Source organism: Muntiacus reevesi, chromosome 3 (genome assembly GCF_963930625.1).
Source record: "Muntiacus reevesi chromosome 3, mMunRee1.1, whole genome shotgun sequence".
In the NCBI taxonomy this organism is placed as follows: domain Eukaryota; kingdom Metazoa; phylum Chordata; class Mammalia; order Artiodactyla; family Cervidae; genus Muntiacus; species Muntiacus reevesi.
The window spans coordinates 155,639,964-155,659,853 of record NC_089251.1 but is presented as its reverse complement, the minus strand read 5'-3'; the positions used below and the strand labels follow the sequence as shown (position 1 = coordinate 155,659,853).

General features: G+C 41.8%; 2 protein-coding genes across 4 annotated transcripts in view; one reads left to right on the top strand and one right to left on the bottom strand.

Moving 5' to 3' along the window:
- Positions 1-4,109, top strand: part of GLS (glutaminase) — an 86,781-nt gene extending 82,672 nt beyond the window's left edge. For all 3 annotated transcript variants that reach the window (XM_065930938.1, XM_065930942.1, XM_065930941.1), the window contains one exon: positions 1,466-4,109. In XM_065930938.1, the coding sequence (XP_065787010.1) occupies positions 1,466-1,622 (157 nt within the window). In that variant the 3' untranslated portion in view covers positions 1,623-4,109. The remainder of the gene's footprint in view (positions 1-1,465) is intronic.
- A 2,298-nt stretch (positions 4,110-6,407) lies between these two features.
- Positions 6,408-19,890, bottom strand: part of STAT1 (signal transducer and activator of transcription 1) — a 39,168-nt gene continuing 25,685 nt past the window's right edge. Inside the window, exons 17-24 of the mRNA XM_065930936.1 lie at positions 19,520-19,655; positions 18,061-18,110; positions 17,265-17,359; positions 15,752-15,897; positions 14,060-14,245; positions 12,738-12,813; positions 11,758-11,857; positions 6,408-7,833 (exon numbers count right to left, since the gene is read on the bottom strand). Of these exons, the coding sequence (XP_065787008.1) occupies positions 7,819-7,833; positions 11,758-11,857; positions 12,738-12,813; positions 14,060-14,245; positions 15,752-15,897; positions 17,265-17,359; positions 18,061-18,110; positions 19,520-19,655 (804 nt within the window). The 3' untranslated portion in view covers positions 6,408-7,818. The remainder of the gene's footprint in view (positions 7,834-11,757; positions 11,858-12,737; positions 12,814-14,059; positions 14,246-15,751; positions 15,898-17,264; positions 17,360-18,060; positions 18,111-19,519; positions 19,656-19,890) is intronic.

Here is a 19,890-nt window from a genome sequence, read left to right as displayed (position 1 = left end):
ATCGACCTCTAGGAATGTGAAAGTAGAAGCACCCATCTGAGAGGCAAAACTTAGCTCAGTAACTAACGTGGTAACTGGTTATTCAATGTTTTGAGAATGTAAGCTAGACGAACACATCTTTGTTTTTCTATTTCATAGAATCAGTATCACCTCAAATTGGTAAAACAGGCTTGAGCAAATTTAGTGTATAGAGTTGATATTTTGCATTACTTCATGGAAAACAAGAGTCTTTAAAAAAAAAAAGAGGTAACAGTTTTCCCAGAAAGACAGGTAATTATATGCTGTAGATAATTGAAAAGTTACCCCATCTCCCAGTTTCAGATCACTGACTCCCTAACTTAATGAAGGCTAATGTAGAAGTAAAAGGCAACTTAATTCAGCAGTTTTTTGAGAAGCACGTTTGTGTTAAATGTTACTTACATATAAAAGGTTACTTACCTGATTTGAAAAATTAAGAACAGGCTACCACACTATTCAAAAATATTTTTAAAAGAGATTACTTAAAAAACTTTTAGTTCTACATTGGGACCCCACTGAGAAGGTAAAAGGTTAAGAACAAAGAAAGAAGGAAAAGCAGAAGCTTGTGAGAGTGGCATGTGAAAAAATGGAATCAGAGAGCCTGCCAGCCACGGAGAAGTTAAGTGACCTAATAGGGAGAGGATGGAAGAGAAGCTTAATAGTTTGTGAGGAACTGGGGAGGTAATTATCATGCTCTGTCATTTACTTGGGTTGTTACAGTTATACAGTGTTGACTCCTCTTCCAAAAGGCTAATTAGCTGATGAACCACTGCTGGCAGCTCTTCCTTTCTCATCTTCAGTAGTCGTCATCTACAGGACTCTAAAGAGCACAGCTCAGAAGCACACTTCCTGTGGAATGAGTAGCTCTTCTGGTTGTGGAGTGGGTCCAGTTGAGTCCCTCAAGTCCCATCCTTACCAGAGATGATGAAAATGTCAGTTCCTCTGAGGCCAGTCTTGCTCCTCCAATGTATATTTGAGCTCTAATAAGACCATGGTTATTTCCAGGCTTTGGAGATTCACTGTGATTTTACATTGACAGGAACACAAATTTTCTATCAAAAGCTAGGGTGATGGATGTTACACAGCTGAGTTTTCTTTGCACATTGTATTTAAAGAGTGATCCCTTAGGCTTTTCATGAAGGTAAAATTCAGGAATAGTAGAGGAATCTCTCTTACCTGTCAACACTAGAATTTCCCCTCCATAAGCACTTAGTATGAATAAGACCCTTTTGCAGAAGATGGTTTTCTCTTCCTCCCCATATCCCAACTTGTCTCTGAGATCACTTTTTGAATTATAAATCTCTTTCTGCATTTTTTCAATATTACTTGTAATACTGTGTAAATAGCTAAATTTGAATGGCCCTTTAACCTGCATTTAAAATCTAAGATTATCATCTTTGTACAGAAATTCCCTAATGACCCTCTCTGTGCTGTGCTACTTGTCTAGGTGGAATAACACTCCCATGGACGAAGCGCTGCACTTTGGGCACCACGACGTATTTAAAATCCTGCAGGAATACCAAGTCCAGTACACGCCTCAAGGAGATTCCGACAGTGGAAAGGAGAATCAAACGGTCCATAAGAATCTTGATGGACTGTTATAATAGTCTTAAGCCCAAGATTTAAATCACTTACCTATGTAATTGTGGAAAATGATTATGAAGAACGTGTGTATTCCTATCTGGTAGTGATGTATATTTTACAACATTGGTCATTTCAGTGTTACTGGAGTTTCTTCATTGTGCGCACAGGACAAATCTGATCTCTTTGGGAAAAAATAGAAATAAAACAATCTCCCTACATAATGTGAGCAATATTTACCTCGTGCATTGTATAATTTGATGTAAAAGATACATTTACCAATGCTAGCTTTACTGTGTGGTCTTCATGATTTTTGTGTATTTTGTGAATTTTACAGTTTATGGTGATGATCTACTGATATGCATTTATAAATTAAACTCTATTGTACAGTTTGTCCGAATGGGTCAAGGCTACCTTTAGGCAAGACAGTGTAATTTTCATGACTTCAAATACAGATTTAGTTTGCGTGAACAACTATATGCACTTATGGTTATGAGTTTAAAATGTCCCCCATCACCCTAGCTTCATGATGTGACTCTCAAAATTATAATCGTTAACAACTGTTAGTAGGATAGACCAATTCTGATTAGACTTTATCAGGGAATCTGTTTAAGGTATGTTTGGTGACCAAAACATATGTGTGAATGTAGTTAAAATATTTTGGAAAGAATTTCATTTTTCTATATCCCCTCAGACCAGTTTCTTTTCCAGACGTTTAGCTTTTTGCCTTTCCTTTAGCTGGGAAAGTGGGTGCTGGCATATTATGCAGTTTTCATGTTTTCCACAATAAAACAGAAAATGCCTCCTGTATCTGGCATCCGAGCTGTAACTATGCCATTTGTCTACAGGAGATGAACCAGAGACAAATTACTAAGCTAAATACAAATTAGTCCAATTCATCAGCCAATAAAAGGAAGGGATGTGCTCCGACAGCTCTTTAAGAAGATATTTTTCAGCTTTCAGGATAAATTCAGACATGCTCTAAGCTACCAAAGTTATTATGAAGGTATGGGAACTGCTACAAATAACATTTGTTTTAAAACCTGTCATTAAAAGTCTGCATCAAGGTATCTATTCTGTTTAGGGGATCACTAGATCGCTCCTGTTTTCTCCTGTTTTTCTACTGTATATTTTTGGTGGACTTTACAGTTCAATAATAAGAAAAGGCTATTTAAAATCAAAATCCATCATTTGTCTTCAGGAGAAACTGCACATATACATTATCCTGTCATACCTCAGAGGTATAAAAGGGTATGTTAATGAGGATTTCTGAAATTAAATACACACACACAAATGGACTTCTCTGAAGCTGTGTTTAGTGAAATGAGCAGAATTCTCAGCTACATGAATGCTGGCTGTTATGTTAATATAACAAATCCCTTTTTCTTCCCTGTTCTGTCAGCACACACTGCTGCTTCCAGGCTATATCATGCCCAGTGGCTCCAATCCCACTCCAGCAGCCTCCAAATGTTTCAATTACTGCTCCCAGTCTAATCAGTAACTTCTGCCATTGTCCCCTTATTGCCTAGGCAGCACCTCGGCAGGTGGAACATGGCGAGTGTTCCTTAACAGAGCTGCATCAGGCACAATGCCACTCTCAAGTTTGTGCTTCTGTGTGGAGTATGGTGGGTGGGTGTTCCTGCCCCATGGGTCTATCAGACATGTAGATGGTATTTGTAAAATGCTGCAGAGGAACAGCATTATTCCCAAAGATATCATGGGGTAGATACTCTGTAATTGAAATGATTTGAAATAATTGCTCCAACAGCAGCCTCCTCTGTGTGATTTAAATGAAACATTAAGATAGTTCAGTTACATGACTTGAAGACTGCCAATGATTTTGAGAATTTTTGTTCTGTTACTTGGGAACAAAGCGTTTTCATCTTTTCTCAGATCAAGACTATTCTGTGCAATCTTTGTGGTTTAGTTAAATGTGCCCTTATTTACCCATGATGTTATTTATGACTGTAGACTGGGTCTTGCTCTGCTATTTGCTATTGGCTGGTAATAATAATGAACATGTTTCACTTAAATGCTTTTAACTCTGCTGTTAACTGCTGCCATCAGTATGCTCCAAAGATCTTTTTATTCTGGCTTTAGGATCATATGTGCTTTTTCAGTACCACAGAGCTCTATATGGTGGTGTTTCTTTAAAGCTTGTATACACTGTTGTTTTTGCTGGTCTCCGTTCTAATGATCTCATCTCTTGAGTGTAATGTGCTGTACCCCACTGCTGCCCGTCCTGCCCTTCAGCTGCAGAACTAGATCAGCTATTGACCATTTGATGCTGTTATCTGCCTGGCAGGAATTGAATGACCTGATGCTGGATTTAGGTTCTTTCTGGGGATTGTACAGTTATGAATGTATTTGCTTCCAGAACCTCCCAAAGTGAATCTAATCTTAAAACTGTAAGTTGTAAGTATTCTGAAATTGGAAAATATTTATTTTAATTGAAATCAGGTAGTGTTGCTTTTTACAGCTTAATAAATACATGTATCAAAAACCAAAAATGATTCTTTAAAAAAAAAAGGTTTTCTCTTATATCACTGGGTTGGGAACTCCACTGAACATAGGAACTACACCTAGGCATTTTTCATGCCTCCTATGGACCCAGGTACTATGCCAGTAGTAGGGTACTACTGCAGTAGGGTTACTGCAACGATTAGGATGAAAATTCTGTAAGCAGTTCATCCCTGAAGGTGAGAAGATGCACAGGCATGTTTCTAGTCCTCTTAGAAGCTAACACTATCCTTTCACAGGAGGTGCTCAGTAAATATTTACTACATTGAAATCTTTCACTAGGAGGGTTTGAACCTCTTTTAATGAAAAGAGAGGGTATTTTCACAAATGTCTTGACATCTATTTTGGGAACTGAACTCAGTGCTGCCATATTGGAGTCTAAGCAGGACCAGCTGGTAGTGGCAGCCCCCACCTGGTCCATGCATGTATGGAATGGCGTTCACTCCCAGAGCCAGAAACCCCTGGTTCAGGGTTAGCACATGGTCTTTTAACTACAGGGAAGGTACATAAACACCACGAATGCCATGGCTGTCCATTTTCAACAATCAAAGTTGTTTGTGACAAAGCAATCTGCTTTGCTATAGCAGTCAAACAGTTTGTCTATATTACTGACATTTTACAACTGGAAGAGACATCCAAAATCTCTACTCTCACCCTTTCTTGGATGAATGCCATTAGTTTGAAATTATGTATATTTTTATATAACCTTTAAATTATTCATAGCTTTTGGCTATGTTTGCTTCACAAAAGCTTTCTTAAGTTTTAATAGGTAAGATGTCTGTACTAGACATACAATTCAGTATCTCAGACCATCTTAAGTTCCACAAAACCAGACATCTCTCTGTTTTACTTTGCCAACTTAGTTTCCCAAACATCTAGAATAGTGCCTAGCTCATGGCAGGTGCTCAACATATATCTGGTGAACTAATAAATGAATCTTACTAAAAGCCACTCAAGTAAACACCCCTTACTCTGGGCACAGCATCCCAAAGTACCAGAGCTTTCAAAGCCCTTTCTGGTTTTTTCTTGGGATATCAGATATGAAAAGAGTTCTTCGTTCAATTAAGACTTTATATTCCATTTCAGCTTACAGACAACAGATAGACTTCCATCATTTAATGCTATTTACTGCCACTTCAGAAAACACTTTCCTGAAAAGGGAGAAATTTGTCCTAAGTGGTACATAAAGGTTCTATGCTTATAAAACACCATACCAGAAATACTCTTAAAACACACAAACATCCCTTTACCAGGATCTACTCACTGACTTCTTATAATGATCAAATACATAGAAATACAAACATAACCAGCTAGGCAGGGCATTATCTGTTGTACTTCATTCCCTGGAGAAATATGCTCTTGATGTTTGTTATGAAAAAACTTGATATGTCCTAGATATAAGTACTGCAGATAGGGAGATGAGAATGGTCATATTTGCTATGAGGCCAGAATTCAAGCTTATACCACCATTCTCTGATAGCTCAAACAACAGCTGAATCTAACCTGCCAATTTACGTCTAACCTAGTGATTCTTATATTATTTTTTTTTCCCCAGCACTCAATGTCTTTTATTTTGAGAGGGTCACAGCTTTCTAGCTTAGAGCATCTTTGGAGAAAAAAAATGGCAGCTTTTTGTGTGGGTGCAGTAACTTCTCAGGAAGGAATACCTCACCTCATCAAGGAGGTGTAGATTTTAGATGCTGCTATGGAGACAATAGTCACATTTTACATGTATTTTAAAATTAAAAACTTACATTATAGCAGTACTGAAATTCACTTTAAAATAAATACAAAATTATTTCTGCACTTGGAGGCAGCTGTGGTCACCAAGCCCAGAGGGTTTTCATTTGTTTGTTCTTTATGGTGCTCATTATGACTTCTCTCAGTAATGTTTCTTCTCTCATCTCCTCCACTGACCTACCTTAATCAGGGTAAGAGAGGGCAACACTTATGAAAACGATATTGATCTTATTTAAAAATAAGGAATGACATTTTTATGTTTAAACATAAGATGAGAAAAACATCAAACCTACACACAATGCCAGGAACGTTTAAAATCTTTACCACCAAATATTATTTATAACAGACTGACTTTATAACTTTAATACTTTAAAAAAGTAAACAAAATCTCTGGATGTGCAGGAAAATGAAACTATGCCAAAGCATTTTTAGAGGGCAAAAATATACCAAATAGCTAAATATCAGGAATTAGAAACACCTTTTTAAACTGCTGTCTTCTTTGTTCCTTTATCATTTTAATTTAAAAAGTCAACTGAAACTCAATCAGGTTCATGTCAATCATCTTATGTAAAAACTGAGGTGGTTTTAATTTGTGTTTAATACCAAGGACATATTATATTTAATGTAACACACATACTTTAAAATAGACCTCAAGAAAACTTTATCCCCACCAGAAAAATACAGTATTTACATAAAAATATGATTGTGGTGACGACAGCAGAAAAATACGGTTCAGCTGCAGACAGCTGTTTGTGAAAATTATCTAGAAGATCTCTGTCAAACCCACTCCCTAAGCCACTTCTGTGTGCGTCAGTGCTAGGGAAGGGGCAAGGTAAGGAACACAGCACTTCACAAAACATCATCCAGTCCAAAACAGGTCTAGAAAAAGCACGAGAGAGAGCGCGGAACCATTTGTAATGGTTTTGTAATGTATTTGTGAGAGAAACACATTTGCCAGTGAAAAATACGCAATTCTCAATGCAGTTACACAGGATGAGTTTTCAAATTATTGGATTCTCATAATCTCCACTTAATGATTTGTCAGTTACTATTATTTCTTCTCGATTTGAAAATTTTGGCTAACTACCAGCTAATAACAATAAAGACAAGTGAACCCACTTAAGAAACATGCATTAAATTTCTGAGTTTGTTCACATCTACAATTAATTTCAACTTTTTGAAAAAATAATAGGATTTGCTTTAAGAGAGTTGTTAATAGTTTGGCTCCCTTGATAGAACTGTACAGACAGTTTCATTTACTAACTTCAATTTCATGATGAAGGCAGAATATATTCAACTTTGGTATTAAAGCTGAAACGGAAGATACTACTCATGAATTTGGAAAGTTTACTTCCTCCTATTGATATTAGCCAGCGTCATAAAGCCATAACAGACAAAAGCTAATTCTCCCAAGAGAGAGAATCTCTCTAGTTTTCAATGGCCAGTGTGGAAAATATAATAACACACATAACTTTTATCTTCTACCCAGATACAGGACAGCTTTGCACTATTTCACAGGCAAGCCACTGGCAAACTTCAGGCTATATTTAAAATAGAGAGAACAAATAAGAATAACCATATGATCTACCCAACCACCTGTAACAATCGGGCCCTGACTATACATAGCATCTGCTACATGCTGCTAAATGTGTCACCTTTCCTAAAGTACTCTCATTCTAGTCCTGATGATTTTGGTGTACGAGGATGTTTTTCATCTGTAAAACCCTCTGTGTGGAGAAGACCTTTCAATTTTACCTTCAATAAGATGCATGAAGCCCTTCAGAGTAAAAGATGTTTCTGAATTAGGGGAAAATCCACTTGCTATCAACAGGTTGCAGCAAATTTGTTGGCCTTTCTTTAGTTTCCCTAGAAACACAGGATGTGAAGGAACACAGTAGCAGAAGGGAATCACAGGTGGGAAGAAAAACGTCTCCAGAGAAGATGAGAAAAATTCATGCTCTAGACTGCATTCATCTGTAAGAGAGAAAATGTAGTGACATTACTACACTGCTCCTATAAAACGCAGACTCATAGCTAACATTCCTTGCGTGTTCTACAGCAGAAAGACATCCCCCAGCAAAAAACCACCATGGGATTAGAGAACCTGCAACATGTGCTATCCATTTTCCTGGCTTAATCGAGACCTTTTATATCACCTAAGCTGATGGATTATTACTCTGCAGCCTGCCGGCTTAATTCTGTCAATTCATCCAGGCTGCATAAAGCTTTCTGCTGTTGGGCAAGTCTGGGGACTGAAAAATGTGGCAAATCTGCTCATGCAAAACAAGGGTGAGGCAGTGCTGAGCTGCACGCCAGAGGGAGAGACGGACCTGGGGAAAATGACGAATTTTTCTTAAAGGCCACTCAGTAGGAATAACAGATGAAGGAGTTTCAGGTACTGGCTAGACAAGCAGAAGGCTTAGGAACTCCTCCTCCAGCTGTGCCTCTGGCCCAGCTGCCTCCAATAGGGTGTTCGTACACCCAGAACTGCTCATCCACAGGACACATCCTGAAACAAACATCCCCCCTCACGTCTATGCTGGGCCCTCCCCTTACTCCAGGTGCTCTCAGCCAGGGGTGATTCTGTCCTCCGGCCACACCTGGAGACATTCTGGACCGTCATGGCTGGGTGTGGGGTGTGGCCTACTGGCATCTAGTGAGGAGAGGCCATGGATGCTGCCATCCATTGTGCAATGCACAGGACAGCCCCACCCCGGGAATCACTCACCCCCCAAACACCAACAGCAACAGAGCTCTAGAATACATGCCTCTTGAAAAATTGAGTTTTTTTTTTTTTTTAAATTCCAAGTACTCAATAGTGGGTGATATATAGTGGGTTCCTAGGAAAATATTTTGGATTGAAAAGCACAGTGAAGGTTTTGCCCCTATGTTTCAGTCTGGCTGAGAGTAAAAATATGTAAAGATGGTGGTCTTTAGAGAGACAGAAAGCAAGTGAGCATGGATTCAAATCCTGTTACTGTGTCTTACTAGCTGTGTGACCAAGCCATGTTCCTTAACCTCTAAATCCCAAGCTCATCTATTCGAAAAAGACAAACAGTCCCTAACAGACTTGTTGTTGAAAGGGTTAAATTATACAGCATATGTAGAATACTTAGTATGTGCTGTGTGCTTAGTCGCTTAGTCATGTCTGACTCTTTGTAATCCCATGAGCTGTAGCCCACCAGGTTCTTCTATCCATGAGGGTTCCCCAGGCAAAAATACTGGAGTGGGTTGCATGTCTTCCTCCAGGGGATCTTCCCAACCCAGGGATCGAACCCAGGTCTCCCGCTTTGTAGGCGGATTCTTTACCATCTGAGCCACCAGGGAAGCCCAGAAGAATGCTTAGTATGGTCGATGGAAAATAGCAAACAATTAATAAATGTTCCTACTAATATCAGCATTGACCAAAGGCCTCCAGGAGAGAAGCCTGGTTCTCATGTAGTCCTGGAGGAAAAAGTTTACTGTACAGGAAAGCCAGACTAAACAAATACTGCAGTCAGGCTACAGAGAACACTGTTGCTCTGTCTCAGGAGGCTGCAGTCCTCCAGCTCCGGAGCGGCACCAGGCGTCGGCTCTAGTGCCTGCTGCTCTAGTGCGACAACCCCCAGATACACCCGAACACCAGCCATGAAAGGTCTATTTCAGAACATACGCCCTAACTCCAAGACTGGAGGCTAGAAGGAAATCAGGCCAAGGTGGAGGACAATTTGGGACAGACAAGGTGGAGTTCAGCCAATTCGGAGACAGAATCCAACTTTTATTTTGTCTCACCAGTGCTGTGCCCATATTAGAGCCTGTTTTAGCTCTTAAATCTTCCATGGGTTTAATCCGGAGATTTGTATGTGTGCGTATGTGCAAAAATAGATTTTATTCTACAAATGAATAAAATCACCTGGAATAGAATGGATGGCTCCTGGGCAGGGGGAGAGGGGATTCAGGGCCATAAAACCATTTCCTAGTATTTATTTAGAGTAAATAGCTCCCACTGTTATTATTCCCAGGGTACAGTGAAGCACAGAGAAAGCAGTCATGCTGCATGCACAGATGGAGGGGACTAATCCATCTTATTTTCTCAAGGTCACAGGGGATAATGGTGTGATAGAGGTGGAGCTCTGATTTCCAAATAACAAACACAAGCCTTTCCCCCAAAGGTTACGTTGCCTTCATCTTAATAAACCAGAATAGCACACACTCAGTGTCAAGTGCAAACAGCTTCCCTGGGGTACAGGTTTTAAATGAATCAGAGATGAGCTTTCTAGGTGAGGGGGCTCTCAGGAGAGTAGACAAGAATATGCAGTCCAGAGGCACCCCAGGGGGATTCAAATATGCATTCCCTCATTTACTGACTACCTGATCTTAGGCAAATTTGTTAGTTTTGGAGAGATTTTTTGCCTACATCTGTAAAATGGGAAAAATAGTAATATCTAACTCAGAAGATCAGTGTGAGGATTAAGTCACTACCAGTGGCATGCCCGGTACACAGTAAGAGCTTAGCAAGTGTCACCTATTAATAGTCATGATGACCGTGATGATGCAACCTGCTCGGGAACAACAAACAAACAAGACGGTTGTTAGGTTCTGTCCATTGGTCTTACAATTTCTGAACAGGGCTTTACAGTTATTCCAGCTTTGTGCTGGGCTCACAGAGCACTTCAGAGCAGAGTGGGGAACTACATTCCAACAGAGAATGCAACCTTATACATGTAAAAGTTTCATTTTTCACTTGCCAATAGAACTATTTTGCTATTACACTACCTAAGCATTTTTCCAAGTAAATTTTTTTCAGCCTCAACAATCAGAAGGGTGTAAGAAAGCACAGCCTCTAAAGATTTTAGCATGTACTTCTGCAGGTGAGGGAAAAAGATAAGGTTACATGCCAGAAACTTGAGTCTAAACAGACTGCTGATGACACACAAATGCATTCCCTGAACTGAAGGATGTGTGACCCTGAATGTCGGAAGATGGCGCCCTCTTAACTGACATCTGCTCCCTCCCCCACTCAATGCAGTCTGTGCCAGGACTACCCTCCCCTCAGCACTCCCCAACCCCTCCAGCCCTGGCCTGGGCAAACAGCAATAAATTCAGACTGGGGAGGACTCAGAGAGATTTAAAAAAAAAAATAAGAAAAATTTAAAAAATGAACTGGAATAGCTTCATGTGGAAAAGAGCTTAAAATTAAACAGCATCAGGAAACATCCAGCCAATAAAAAAATAAGACTTTTAAGAGGAAAGATTTCAGGCAGACAATACTCTCTGACACTCTGAAAAACATTCTCCCAAAGAAAGAATCACTCTATTGGTGGACAGCCTGGTTGCAATCCTTATACTGACACTCATGACAGTATTTCATTTACAGCATTCATGACTGCATTTCATTCCTTGAACTTTTTACTCTTGGCAAGCCCTTCACAGCTCCAGGTGTGAGCAGCACAAGTTAGCTCTCAAACATAAAGCAAGTGAAAGTGTTTCATTGTGGCTCACCAAGTCTCTACAAAGTAGATTGCAACTACCAAGCATTAGTCTCCTCCCTTCCTAAAAATAACACCTCTTCACTCAGACACAGGGCTGAAACAACAGGCCAAAGGAAAACATTTTCTTATCAGGAAAATCTTAGTTCCTTCATATATGAGATTTCTACATGGATAATTTTGAAAGGTAGAGGGCGAATTTTTAAATGTTTGAAATATTATTTTGGGGAAGGTGCAGAATACCAGAAATAAAGATCTTGGTGACAATGTAGCTTGTTTAAACACAGCAGGCTCCAACTTGTCATAGCTTATCTAGAAAACATGCTTCTGGGCCCCTTCCGAGAGCTCACAGACATGCCCAGGGTTGGCCAGGAGCCTTCCTGGCCTCGGAGAGCCAACACTGAGAGCACCCCTGCGTGGTGGTACTCACCATGTCAAATTCTACAGACCCCACCATCCGAGACACCTCGTCGAACTCCTCAGGAGACATGGGAAGAAGGTTGTCTGTGGTCTGAAGTCGAGAAGGGTGACTAAAATGGGGGAGAAAAAAACAGGAAATGTTGACATCTGAATTGTGAAAGCAGTGCCACCAACTTGGCCATTTCATCTCTGGCCTGTGACTGAATCATCGCTTTAGTCTTCTATTTCAAGACAAATGTGTGCACTTGTAAGATACATTTGAAAAAGCAAGGATCTCAAGAGGTTCATGTCCCCAGCCCGGCCCCTCATGAAGCATGTTGGACTCTGGATATGTGAGCAAGAAATAGCCAGTCTGGGTCCTGCACCGCTTCTGCCTGGGTAAACCTGGGTGCAAGCATGTGCAGCGTGTCGCCTACCCTGGCCCAAGAAGCGCCAGAGGAAATGTCTGGGGAGTCCCTCATCCCTACCTTGAGGTTTGTATGCAGATAAAGCTGCTCCAGAGGGTTTTTACATGAAGGCTACATCCATTCACCCCAAGACAGTGCTGCAGGCCAAATAACTGACAATGACTTTTCCAAATTTTTTTCTACCTTTTACAAAATGAAACAACAAAATAAAAGCAAGCGGACAAAAAAAAAAGGTATCTCAATCATTACTTTGGCCTTTTCTACATTAAAAAGAACTGCTTTCCCACTCTCATCAATTTTTGTTCATTTTATTTACACTCTTTCAAAATATCAGTTTGGGGAGAACTTATATACCTTAAATACAACCTTGTTTTGGGTTTTTTTTTTTTAATAAAGGCAGTGAATCACTGACAGGGAGTGACACAAGTATCTCTAATTAGGATCTCTCCAACAAGTCCAACTGTGATGATGACAGCAGCAATTACAATGGAAAAGCAAAGAATAAGCATCTTCAACAGGCCCCAGCCAGGACAGGGGGCTTGTTTGAGGATTTTAAACATGTCACTCTTCTGTGTTCACTTACACTTCAGACACAGAAATCAATTCAGTCTTGATGTATCCGGTTCCTTTAGGGCCATCAAGTTCCATAGGCTCTGGGGCTAGAAGCAAACACATCGTGGACACTTTCCGTTAGCAGATATCACACAAGAACAATCAGCTGGGACGTCCCTGCTGGCTCAGTGGTAAAGATCCCTGAACCGGGAGGATCCCACATGGTGAGGAGCAGCTAAGCCCATGCGCCACAACTACTAAGCCTGTGCTCTAGAGCCGGGGAGCCTCAGCTACTGAGCCCATGCCCCCTAGAACCCATGCTGTGCAAAACGAGAAGCCACCACAATGAGACCAAGCACTGCAACTGGAGAAAAGCCTGAGCAGCAGCAAAGACCCAGCACAGCCAAAAATAAATTAAAAAAAAAAGAACAATCAACTTTTTCTTTGATCAAGACTGGATTGTTTTCCTTGGCAGTCAGGTTAGATTCCCTGCCTGGGTCACCTGAAATTGTGGTGTGGATGCAGAAACAATGCGAAGAAAAGGGGAGGTACGTTCTGTGCTGAACATAGACAAGATGGGAGAGGCTTTTCTTTCCAAGGCCTGAAGTGCTACAGAAGTTGCATCTGGTTTACCGTCCTGGCCTGGCTGGTGTCACAGACACATCAGTCAAGGTGAGCTGGGGGCATCTTCTCCCCAAGTAATTGTGTTAATACTGAGATAAGATCCTGAAAAACCATTAACTCTGTTGGTATATTCTAAAGCAGGTGAGTCTTAACTTCCACTTTCTCAAATACTTCTCAAATACGATTGAGGAACACTGAGTAGTGGAAGACCTGTGTGCTAAGCCCAGACCTGCTCTCAGTGAGCAGGAGGCCTCATAACTTACTGGGTCACCATGCAGGGACCACTTCTCTTCACCCAGGCCTCCGCTTCCTCAATTTCAGGCGTGGGCTGACATAAGTCAGGTGACCATCAAAGCTCCTTTTATCCCTTCCACTCAGAAAAAGTAAAAAATGTAACAAACACAGAAGACCAGAAGTGGGCTTTTCCAACACCCCTAAAATCAAAACTCATTTGTTCCTTTCTAACTCTCTGTATCAGGCCAAACAATGCATTATGTGTCAACTGTACTATGTTTTGAAGGCCTGCTTTTACCAGTTCAAAAGGAAAGGATGGGCTGGTAGAGTTTATGCTGGTACCCTGTACTTAAAAGGAGGGAAGGGCTGTGTGGAGGAGTGGGATTAAAGCCTGTCTGCAAACCTCTGGACAAGATGAAGGGAGAATATAACCATGGCAACAACTAGGCTGTGCAATGACTCAGCAGGCAACTCCTGCGCACTCTCCCCACTTACCTTCCTTTGGCCTGGAGTAGTATTTTCCAAAGGCATGGTCTTTATCAATATTTGGATACAGAAACTTCAGGGGATTCTCTGGAATATTTTCAGCGGCCATGACTTTATAATTGCGAATAATGTCAGGGAAAGTAACAGCAGAAAGTTCTTTCTTTGTGTAGGGTTCAACCGCATGGAAGTAAGGTTCTAAAAGGAAGAAAAGCAAAGTGAGCCCCATGGAATAGCTCAGAACAACAGAGGAAAGAAACAAAACACTGCAGAATTTATGGATTTAACAGAACCTGGTAAGAACTAAACATAATCTAGGAGTTTCATCACAGAGTGTGTAACTGATTCATTTCTAAATAAATGATTATCCTTTCATTAAGACAGGAAAAACAAAGGCCACCATCACTCTCAATAACATTGCATTTGTCATTATTTACTTAGTTTTGTAAGTCTAGTCAAAAAAGTTTTATTAGACACCTATAAAATAATTAATTACCACTTGAGTCTTCTTGGTTCAAGCCATAGATTAGATTAACAGAAAACTTCACTTCTTTTCATATTGAAAAATGAAAATAAACGATGACAATACAAGGAAAACTTTTTAAACAAACCAAAAATGGACCCTATTTGCTATCTTTTTCTGTAATTCTGAATGCAAAGTCACCCAAACTTTAATTTGCTCCTAGTCTTAGTTCCAGACTTCACTGAACTCCTGCTTCCTAACTGATTCAGGATCTCACTTTGGGGCTCATAGTCCAGAGGTCAGGTGCTCTAGGGACTCTGCTCCTGAACTTCAGACCAAAGCTGGTGATGCCCTGCTAAAACTTGCCAGTTGTCAGTGCTGTACATCTTGGCCTGCTTTGCTAGCTCCATCTCTCTGCAAGTTCCAGGAAGAACAACCAGGCGAGAAGCAGAAAAGGCAGGCTCTGCCACCTATTGTCCTCCCTCCCTGGGCTCTAATCCCGGCTCTCCTGTTTTTCACCAGAATAAAAAATAAATAGAAGTAGAAAAGCATCCCATCTTATGGCATCTTCTAATTGAAAGCAGAAGTCACTGGAATAGATCAGTTTTCCCTGCAATCCTTCAAACAGAGCAAACTAAAAGTAACAGTCAAAAGTTACCAGTTTGTCTTTAACCTTTTTTCATCTCCAATGAAAAGTGTTTCTTATTCCACAGAAACCTGTTTTGTGTACTTAGGTTTTCGAAACCGTTTTGCATGGATGTACTGCATCAGATAGAAATACAAGATACAGCCCAGATAAACGTGCACCTGCTCTGTCTGAAGGCAGGGTGGAGAACCAGTCCTGGGACCCCCCCCCAAACAACCAGCCCTCATCCTAGCACATCCACATGGGATTCCCATCAGTGGTTCTGGAAGCTTATGCCTGCACACAATGGGTTTCCTCCCAACAACTAGCTGCCAGTCATAGTGACTCATATTGTTCACCTACAGGTATCAAACCTGAACAAGAGGAAAGAATGTGACCTAGTCTTTTAAACAACCATTACATATACAACAGGTTCCAGGCAGAGTCCACAAACTCGTGGGTATGCAATAAATCCTATTAGGGAAGCTCAGCTGGGGTGGGGTACAGGAGCTGCAATTTTATGTCACAAGCTCATTATTTGTACAAACTGATCTGCAGTGAAGAGGAAGGGCTTGCACCTGTTGGTTGAATAATGTATGCAGGAACCCTGGCTTACCGCCTCCATTCTGGGACCGCTCCACCCACGTGAACGTGATCGCCCCTTCCCGGCAGCTCTCGCTGAAGCGCAGCAGGAATGTCCCGGGCTGTTGATCCTTCAGCAGGGCCCGCTCTCGCTCCTTGCTAATAAAGCCCACAATACACCTGGATGTGGAAAGGGGTCAACGGAGGCACTCTGAGGTTTGGTCATGATTCTATAATTTTCCTGCTCATTTACCAACCAAGATGACTACAACATGACACAAGAACACAGGATAAAAATGTATAGACTATTTTAGATGCTTTAAAATATATTTCATTGACACTTCAGGAATCATTTCAGTCATATGTATATATGCTTGCTGCTGCTGCTGCTAAGTCGCTTCAGTCGTGTCCAACTCTGTACAACCCCATAAACGGCAGCCCACCAGGCTCCCCCTTCCCTAGGATTCTCCAGGCAAGAATACTGGAGTGGGGTGCCATTTCCTTCTCCAATGCATCAAAGTGAAAAGTGAAAGTGAAGTCACTCAGTCGTTTGTCTGACTCCTAGCAACCCCATGGACTGCAGCCTACCAGGCTCCTCTGTCCATGGGATTTTCCAGGCAAGAGTACTGGAGTGGGTTGCCATTGTCTTCTCCGCATATATATGCTTAACTCCCCCCAAAGCTCATTAACCTGGTGCCAATAGATGATCAATAAATACTTTCTGGATTAATGAGCCTTTCATTTTCACTTGGTGATTGAAAATGTCTGAATTTATGCATCTTTTACAGTGAAGAGGAAGGCTCAGACAATCCATTTTCATATTCTTAACTTCTGACCAAGTTAAAGCCTTTGCTGAAATCTCAACTGACCCTGAGAATAAATTAGAAACAATTTACTGAGTTGGGCTTCCCTGGTGGCTCAGTTGGTAAAGAACTGCCTGCAATGGAGAAGACCCAGGTTCGATCCCTGGGTCAAAAAGACCCCCTGGAGAAGGGAAACAACCCACTCCAACTGTTCTTGCCTGGGAAATACCATGGACAGAAGAGTCTGGTGGGCTACAGTCTATGGGGTTGTAAAGAGTTGGACACAACTGAGTGACTAACACTTTGAACTTACTGTGTTAACAACAGCCTTTTCTTCCTTACCGGGAGGCAATAAAGAAGATGCTCAAGAAATTTTTTTAGAATGAATGCATGCATGGCATTCAGGATTTTTAAATTCAGCTTTGAAAATGGGGATATGTGTGTACCCATGGCTGATTCATGTTGAGGTTTGACAGAAAACAGAATTCTGTAAGGCAATTATCCTTCAATAAAAAATTAATTTAAAAATGCATATACATTTATTATGGAAGTATAAGTTTAATCTTATGAGGGCCCACTATCATGAATCCCTGAAGGGACAGCCCATAAGCATCTGTTTCAGTGGGATGCTCACAAGTCTCACCAAATAATAAAGTCTGTCTTGGTCAGGACTGTCTCAGCCTTGCAGTAACGGAGTCTGTGCTCAACATATGCTTCAAAACTACATCTATCTGTGGCCCTTACCCATCATTCCAGAGAGCAAGCAGGTGTTTTTTAATGAGTTCAAGGATGCTTTCGATCCAAAGCCAGAAAGGAAAATTTTTATCATTTATATTTTCCTGTAAGTAAACAGATGCACACATTAGAAACCAAGAAATCCCAAACTCTTTGACTTCTCCTGTCTCCTCCTACCCTCGGGTTTTAGTTTGCAAAGACTGCCCGGCTGCCAAAGCTAGCATTGTCTCCTACAGAGCTGTCCCTCCCCTTCTTATCGGCCTTCAGACACCCAGCTCTCCACTTCCTGAGCCAGACTCTGCTTCCCTCTCCAAACACGAGTGACCCAGCCAGGGCATGACCCTCTGGGTGATCACAGTGCCTTCGCAGCGCTGAACTCCAGGAGCTCGAGCTTGTCAGTACTGTCTGGTGACCCTGGCGGGGTATGATTACCCCCCCGAACTGGGCCCCTGCTTGAGTAGGCTAGGGGACGGTCATCCAGCCCACAGGCTGTCCACGCCAGCAGAGAGCACATGTCACTCACGGACGGGGCTAAAATGCTGCCGAGCCAGGGCCCAGTGTGAGCAAACAGAGGACTCATTTCGGATGTGAGAGAATGTTATCACACAGACAGGTGCTTCCTGTCAGACTCACACTTGGAGCCTAACCTTCGTGCTGAAGGAAAGTAAATAACATGTCCTAGGGGTTCTGTGGGCTAGAGGAACCTGCCAAAGCAAGCACGGAGCAGCCAGCGCCGAGTTGAGAAATCCAAGAACCCTACAGAGAGCAGAAGGCACTCAGAGTGTAAATCCGAGACAGCACCCACCTTACAGAATCTTGTCCATGGAATCAGACCATCGGGGCCGGCGTTGGGGCCTGAAAAATTAAAAACAAGGTTTTTCAGGAACTGGGAATCAATTCTGAAGCTATGGCCGGGCTGATGACTCTTGCATTTGCTCTTAAAGAGCCAACACTCAACCAAGGAAGCGTGTATGTACACGGTCAGTAGTCTCAGATCACTAACACTAGCTCCCTGTGCCTTCTGGGGAAGCCCAGGGGGGTCCGTCCCTGTGCGATGTCACGTGCCATTCCTCCCCCTCCTTCCTTACCAGGCTCCTCGCCCAGTGACCCTGCAGAGTTTTCTTCAAGTGCAAACTAAGACCAAGAATCACTTGCAGGTGATTGATTTAGCTGACACAACTTTATGCGCTTATTTTAGCTATTAATTAGGTATTTCCCTCAGCCCTCCAAATAGGACACAGGCTCAGAGAGGCAAACCAAAAGGTAAGTGAGAGAAATGAAAGGGGAAGGAAGCCTGGGGGTCATCATCGACACAAACCAAAGCGGCTGAGCCATGAGAAGTGGTGAGACTGACACCGCTCTTCACAGAGAATCGCAGATAAGCCATTACAGGCAGGAAGGGTATCCATCTTAACTCTCAGCAAACAAGGGAATGGAATAAGGTGACTCCTTACTTTTAACTAAATTGCACAAGACCCCCACTGTGACAGCTACATGGCCGAGAGAGGGCACTGCTGAGAGCTATCCAGGTTAGGAAAAGTACACTGATGCCTGCAGGACACGGAGCTCTGCTGTACAGAAAGCAAATCTGAAAAAAAAAAAGCCATCTGTGGATTTAAAAAAAAAATAGTTCCGATATTCCCATTCATTGAAGATCTGACCTTGAGACTGGTGGGTCTTAGATTTGCTTAGTGTAGAAGACTAACAAATCCATGACATTAGCTACTGAAAGGGAATTCTCTATCCTGGCCTGGACCCTGCCCATCAGGTCGTGTGATCATGGGTATCTCCTGACATGGGCACTGTCTCCTCCCGTTTGGGCCACCTGACATAAGAGACCTGGGTGTGTGCTGTGGGGTGGGTGGTCCCAGGACCTGACTCTTACAATGTTGGGGGCTTACTTTTTTCTCCCCACGGTTAATCAGACTTCATCTTTCTCAGACTTCACCTTTCTCCAAGAATTTATTTTAGCCACAACTAATATATTTTACATAATTCAGAAATCTTTCCCTTAGGAGCCTTGCTCAGAAATGTTAATATGAGATAATGGGAAAATGATTCATTTAAATCTTCTATCAAGTTGGCAAGTCCTTCTAAAGTGAGGCATCACTCTCACTTAGCTATAATAAATGACGGTTGGAAAAGCCAATAGATTCCTAACACTCTCCTACCTTGAACAAAATGAAGAGCAAAGAGGGGAAAGGAGAAGTCAAGATAATTTTCATGAATTTCGACTGTTACATAAAAAGTGAATATGCTCATACCAAGAAGTTTCTCCCCCAGCATGTTCAGCTGGTCCACATTGAGACCTCTTTTGGTGACAGAAGAAAACTGCCAACTCAGCACCTCTGAAAGCTGAGACCATCGTGCACAAGGTGGGTTCAGGAAGAAGGAGAGATTCTAGAAAAAAAACACGGAGAAGCTGAAAGCCGCTGATGAGTCACCAGTCACAAGCTCAGCGTGGAAACATGGATCTGCGCCAAAGTTCAGCTCTAGTCTCTGACACACGTATTTCCATAGCAGCAGAGAGAAATGGTTCTCACTGTTTGCAGACTCGCATCTGTGCATTTATCTACTCACTAAAATTTAACTCCCGAATCAATACTCGTGGCACTTCAGCACTCATTTGCAGGCA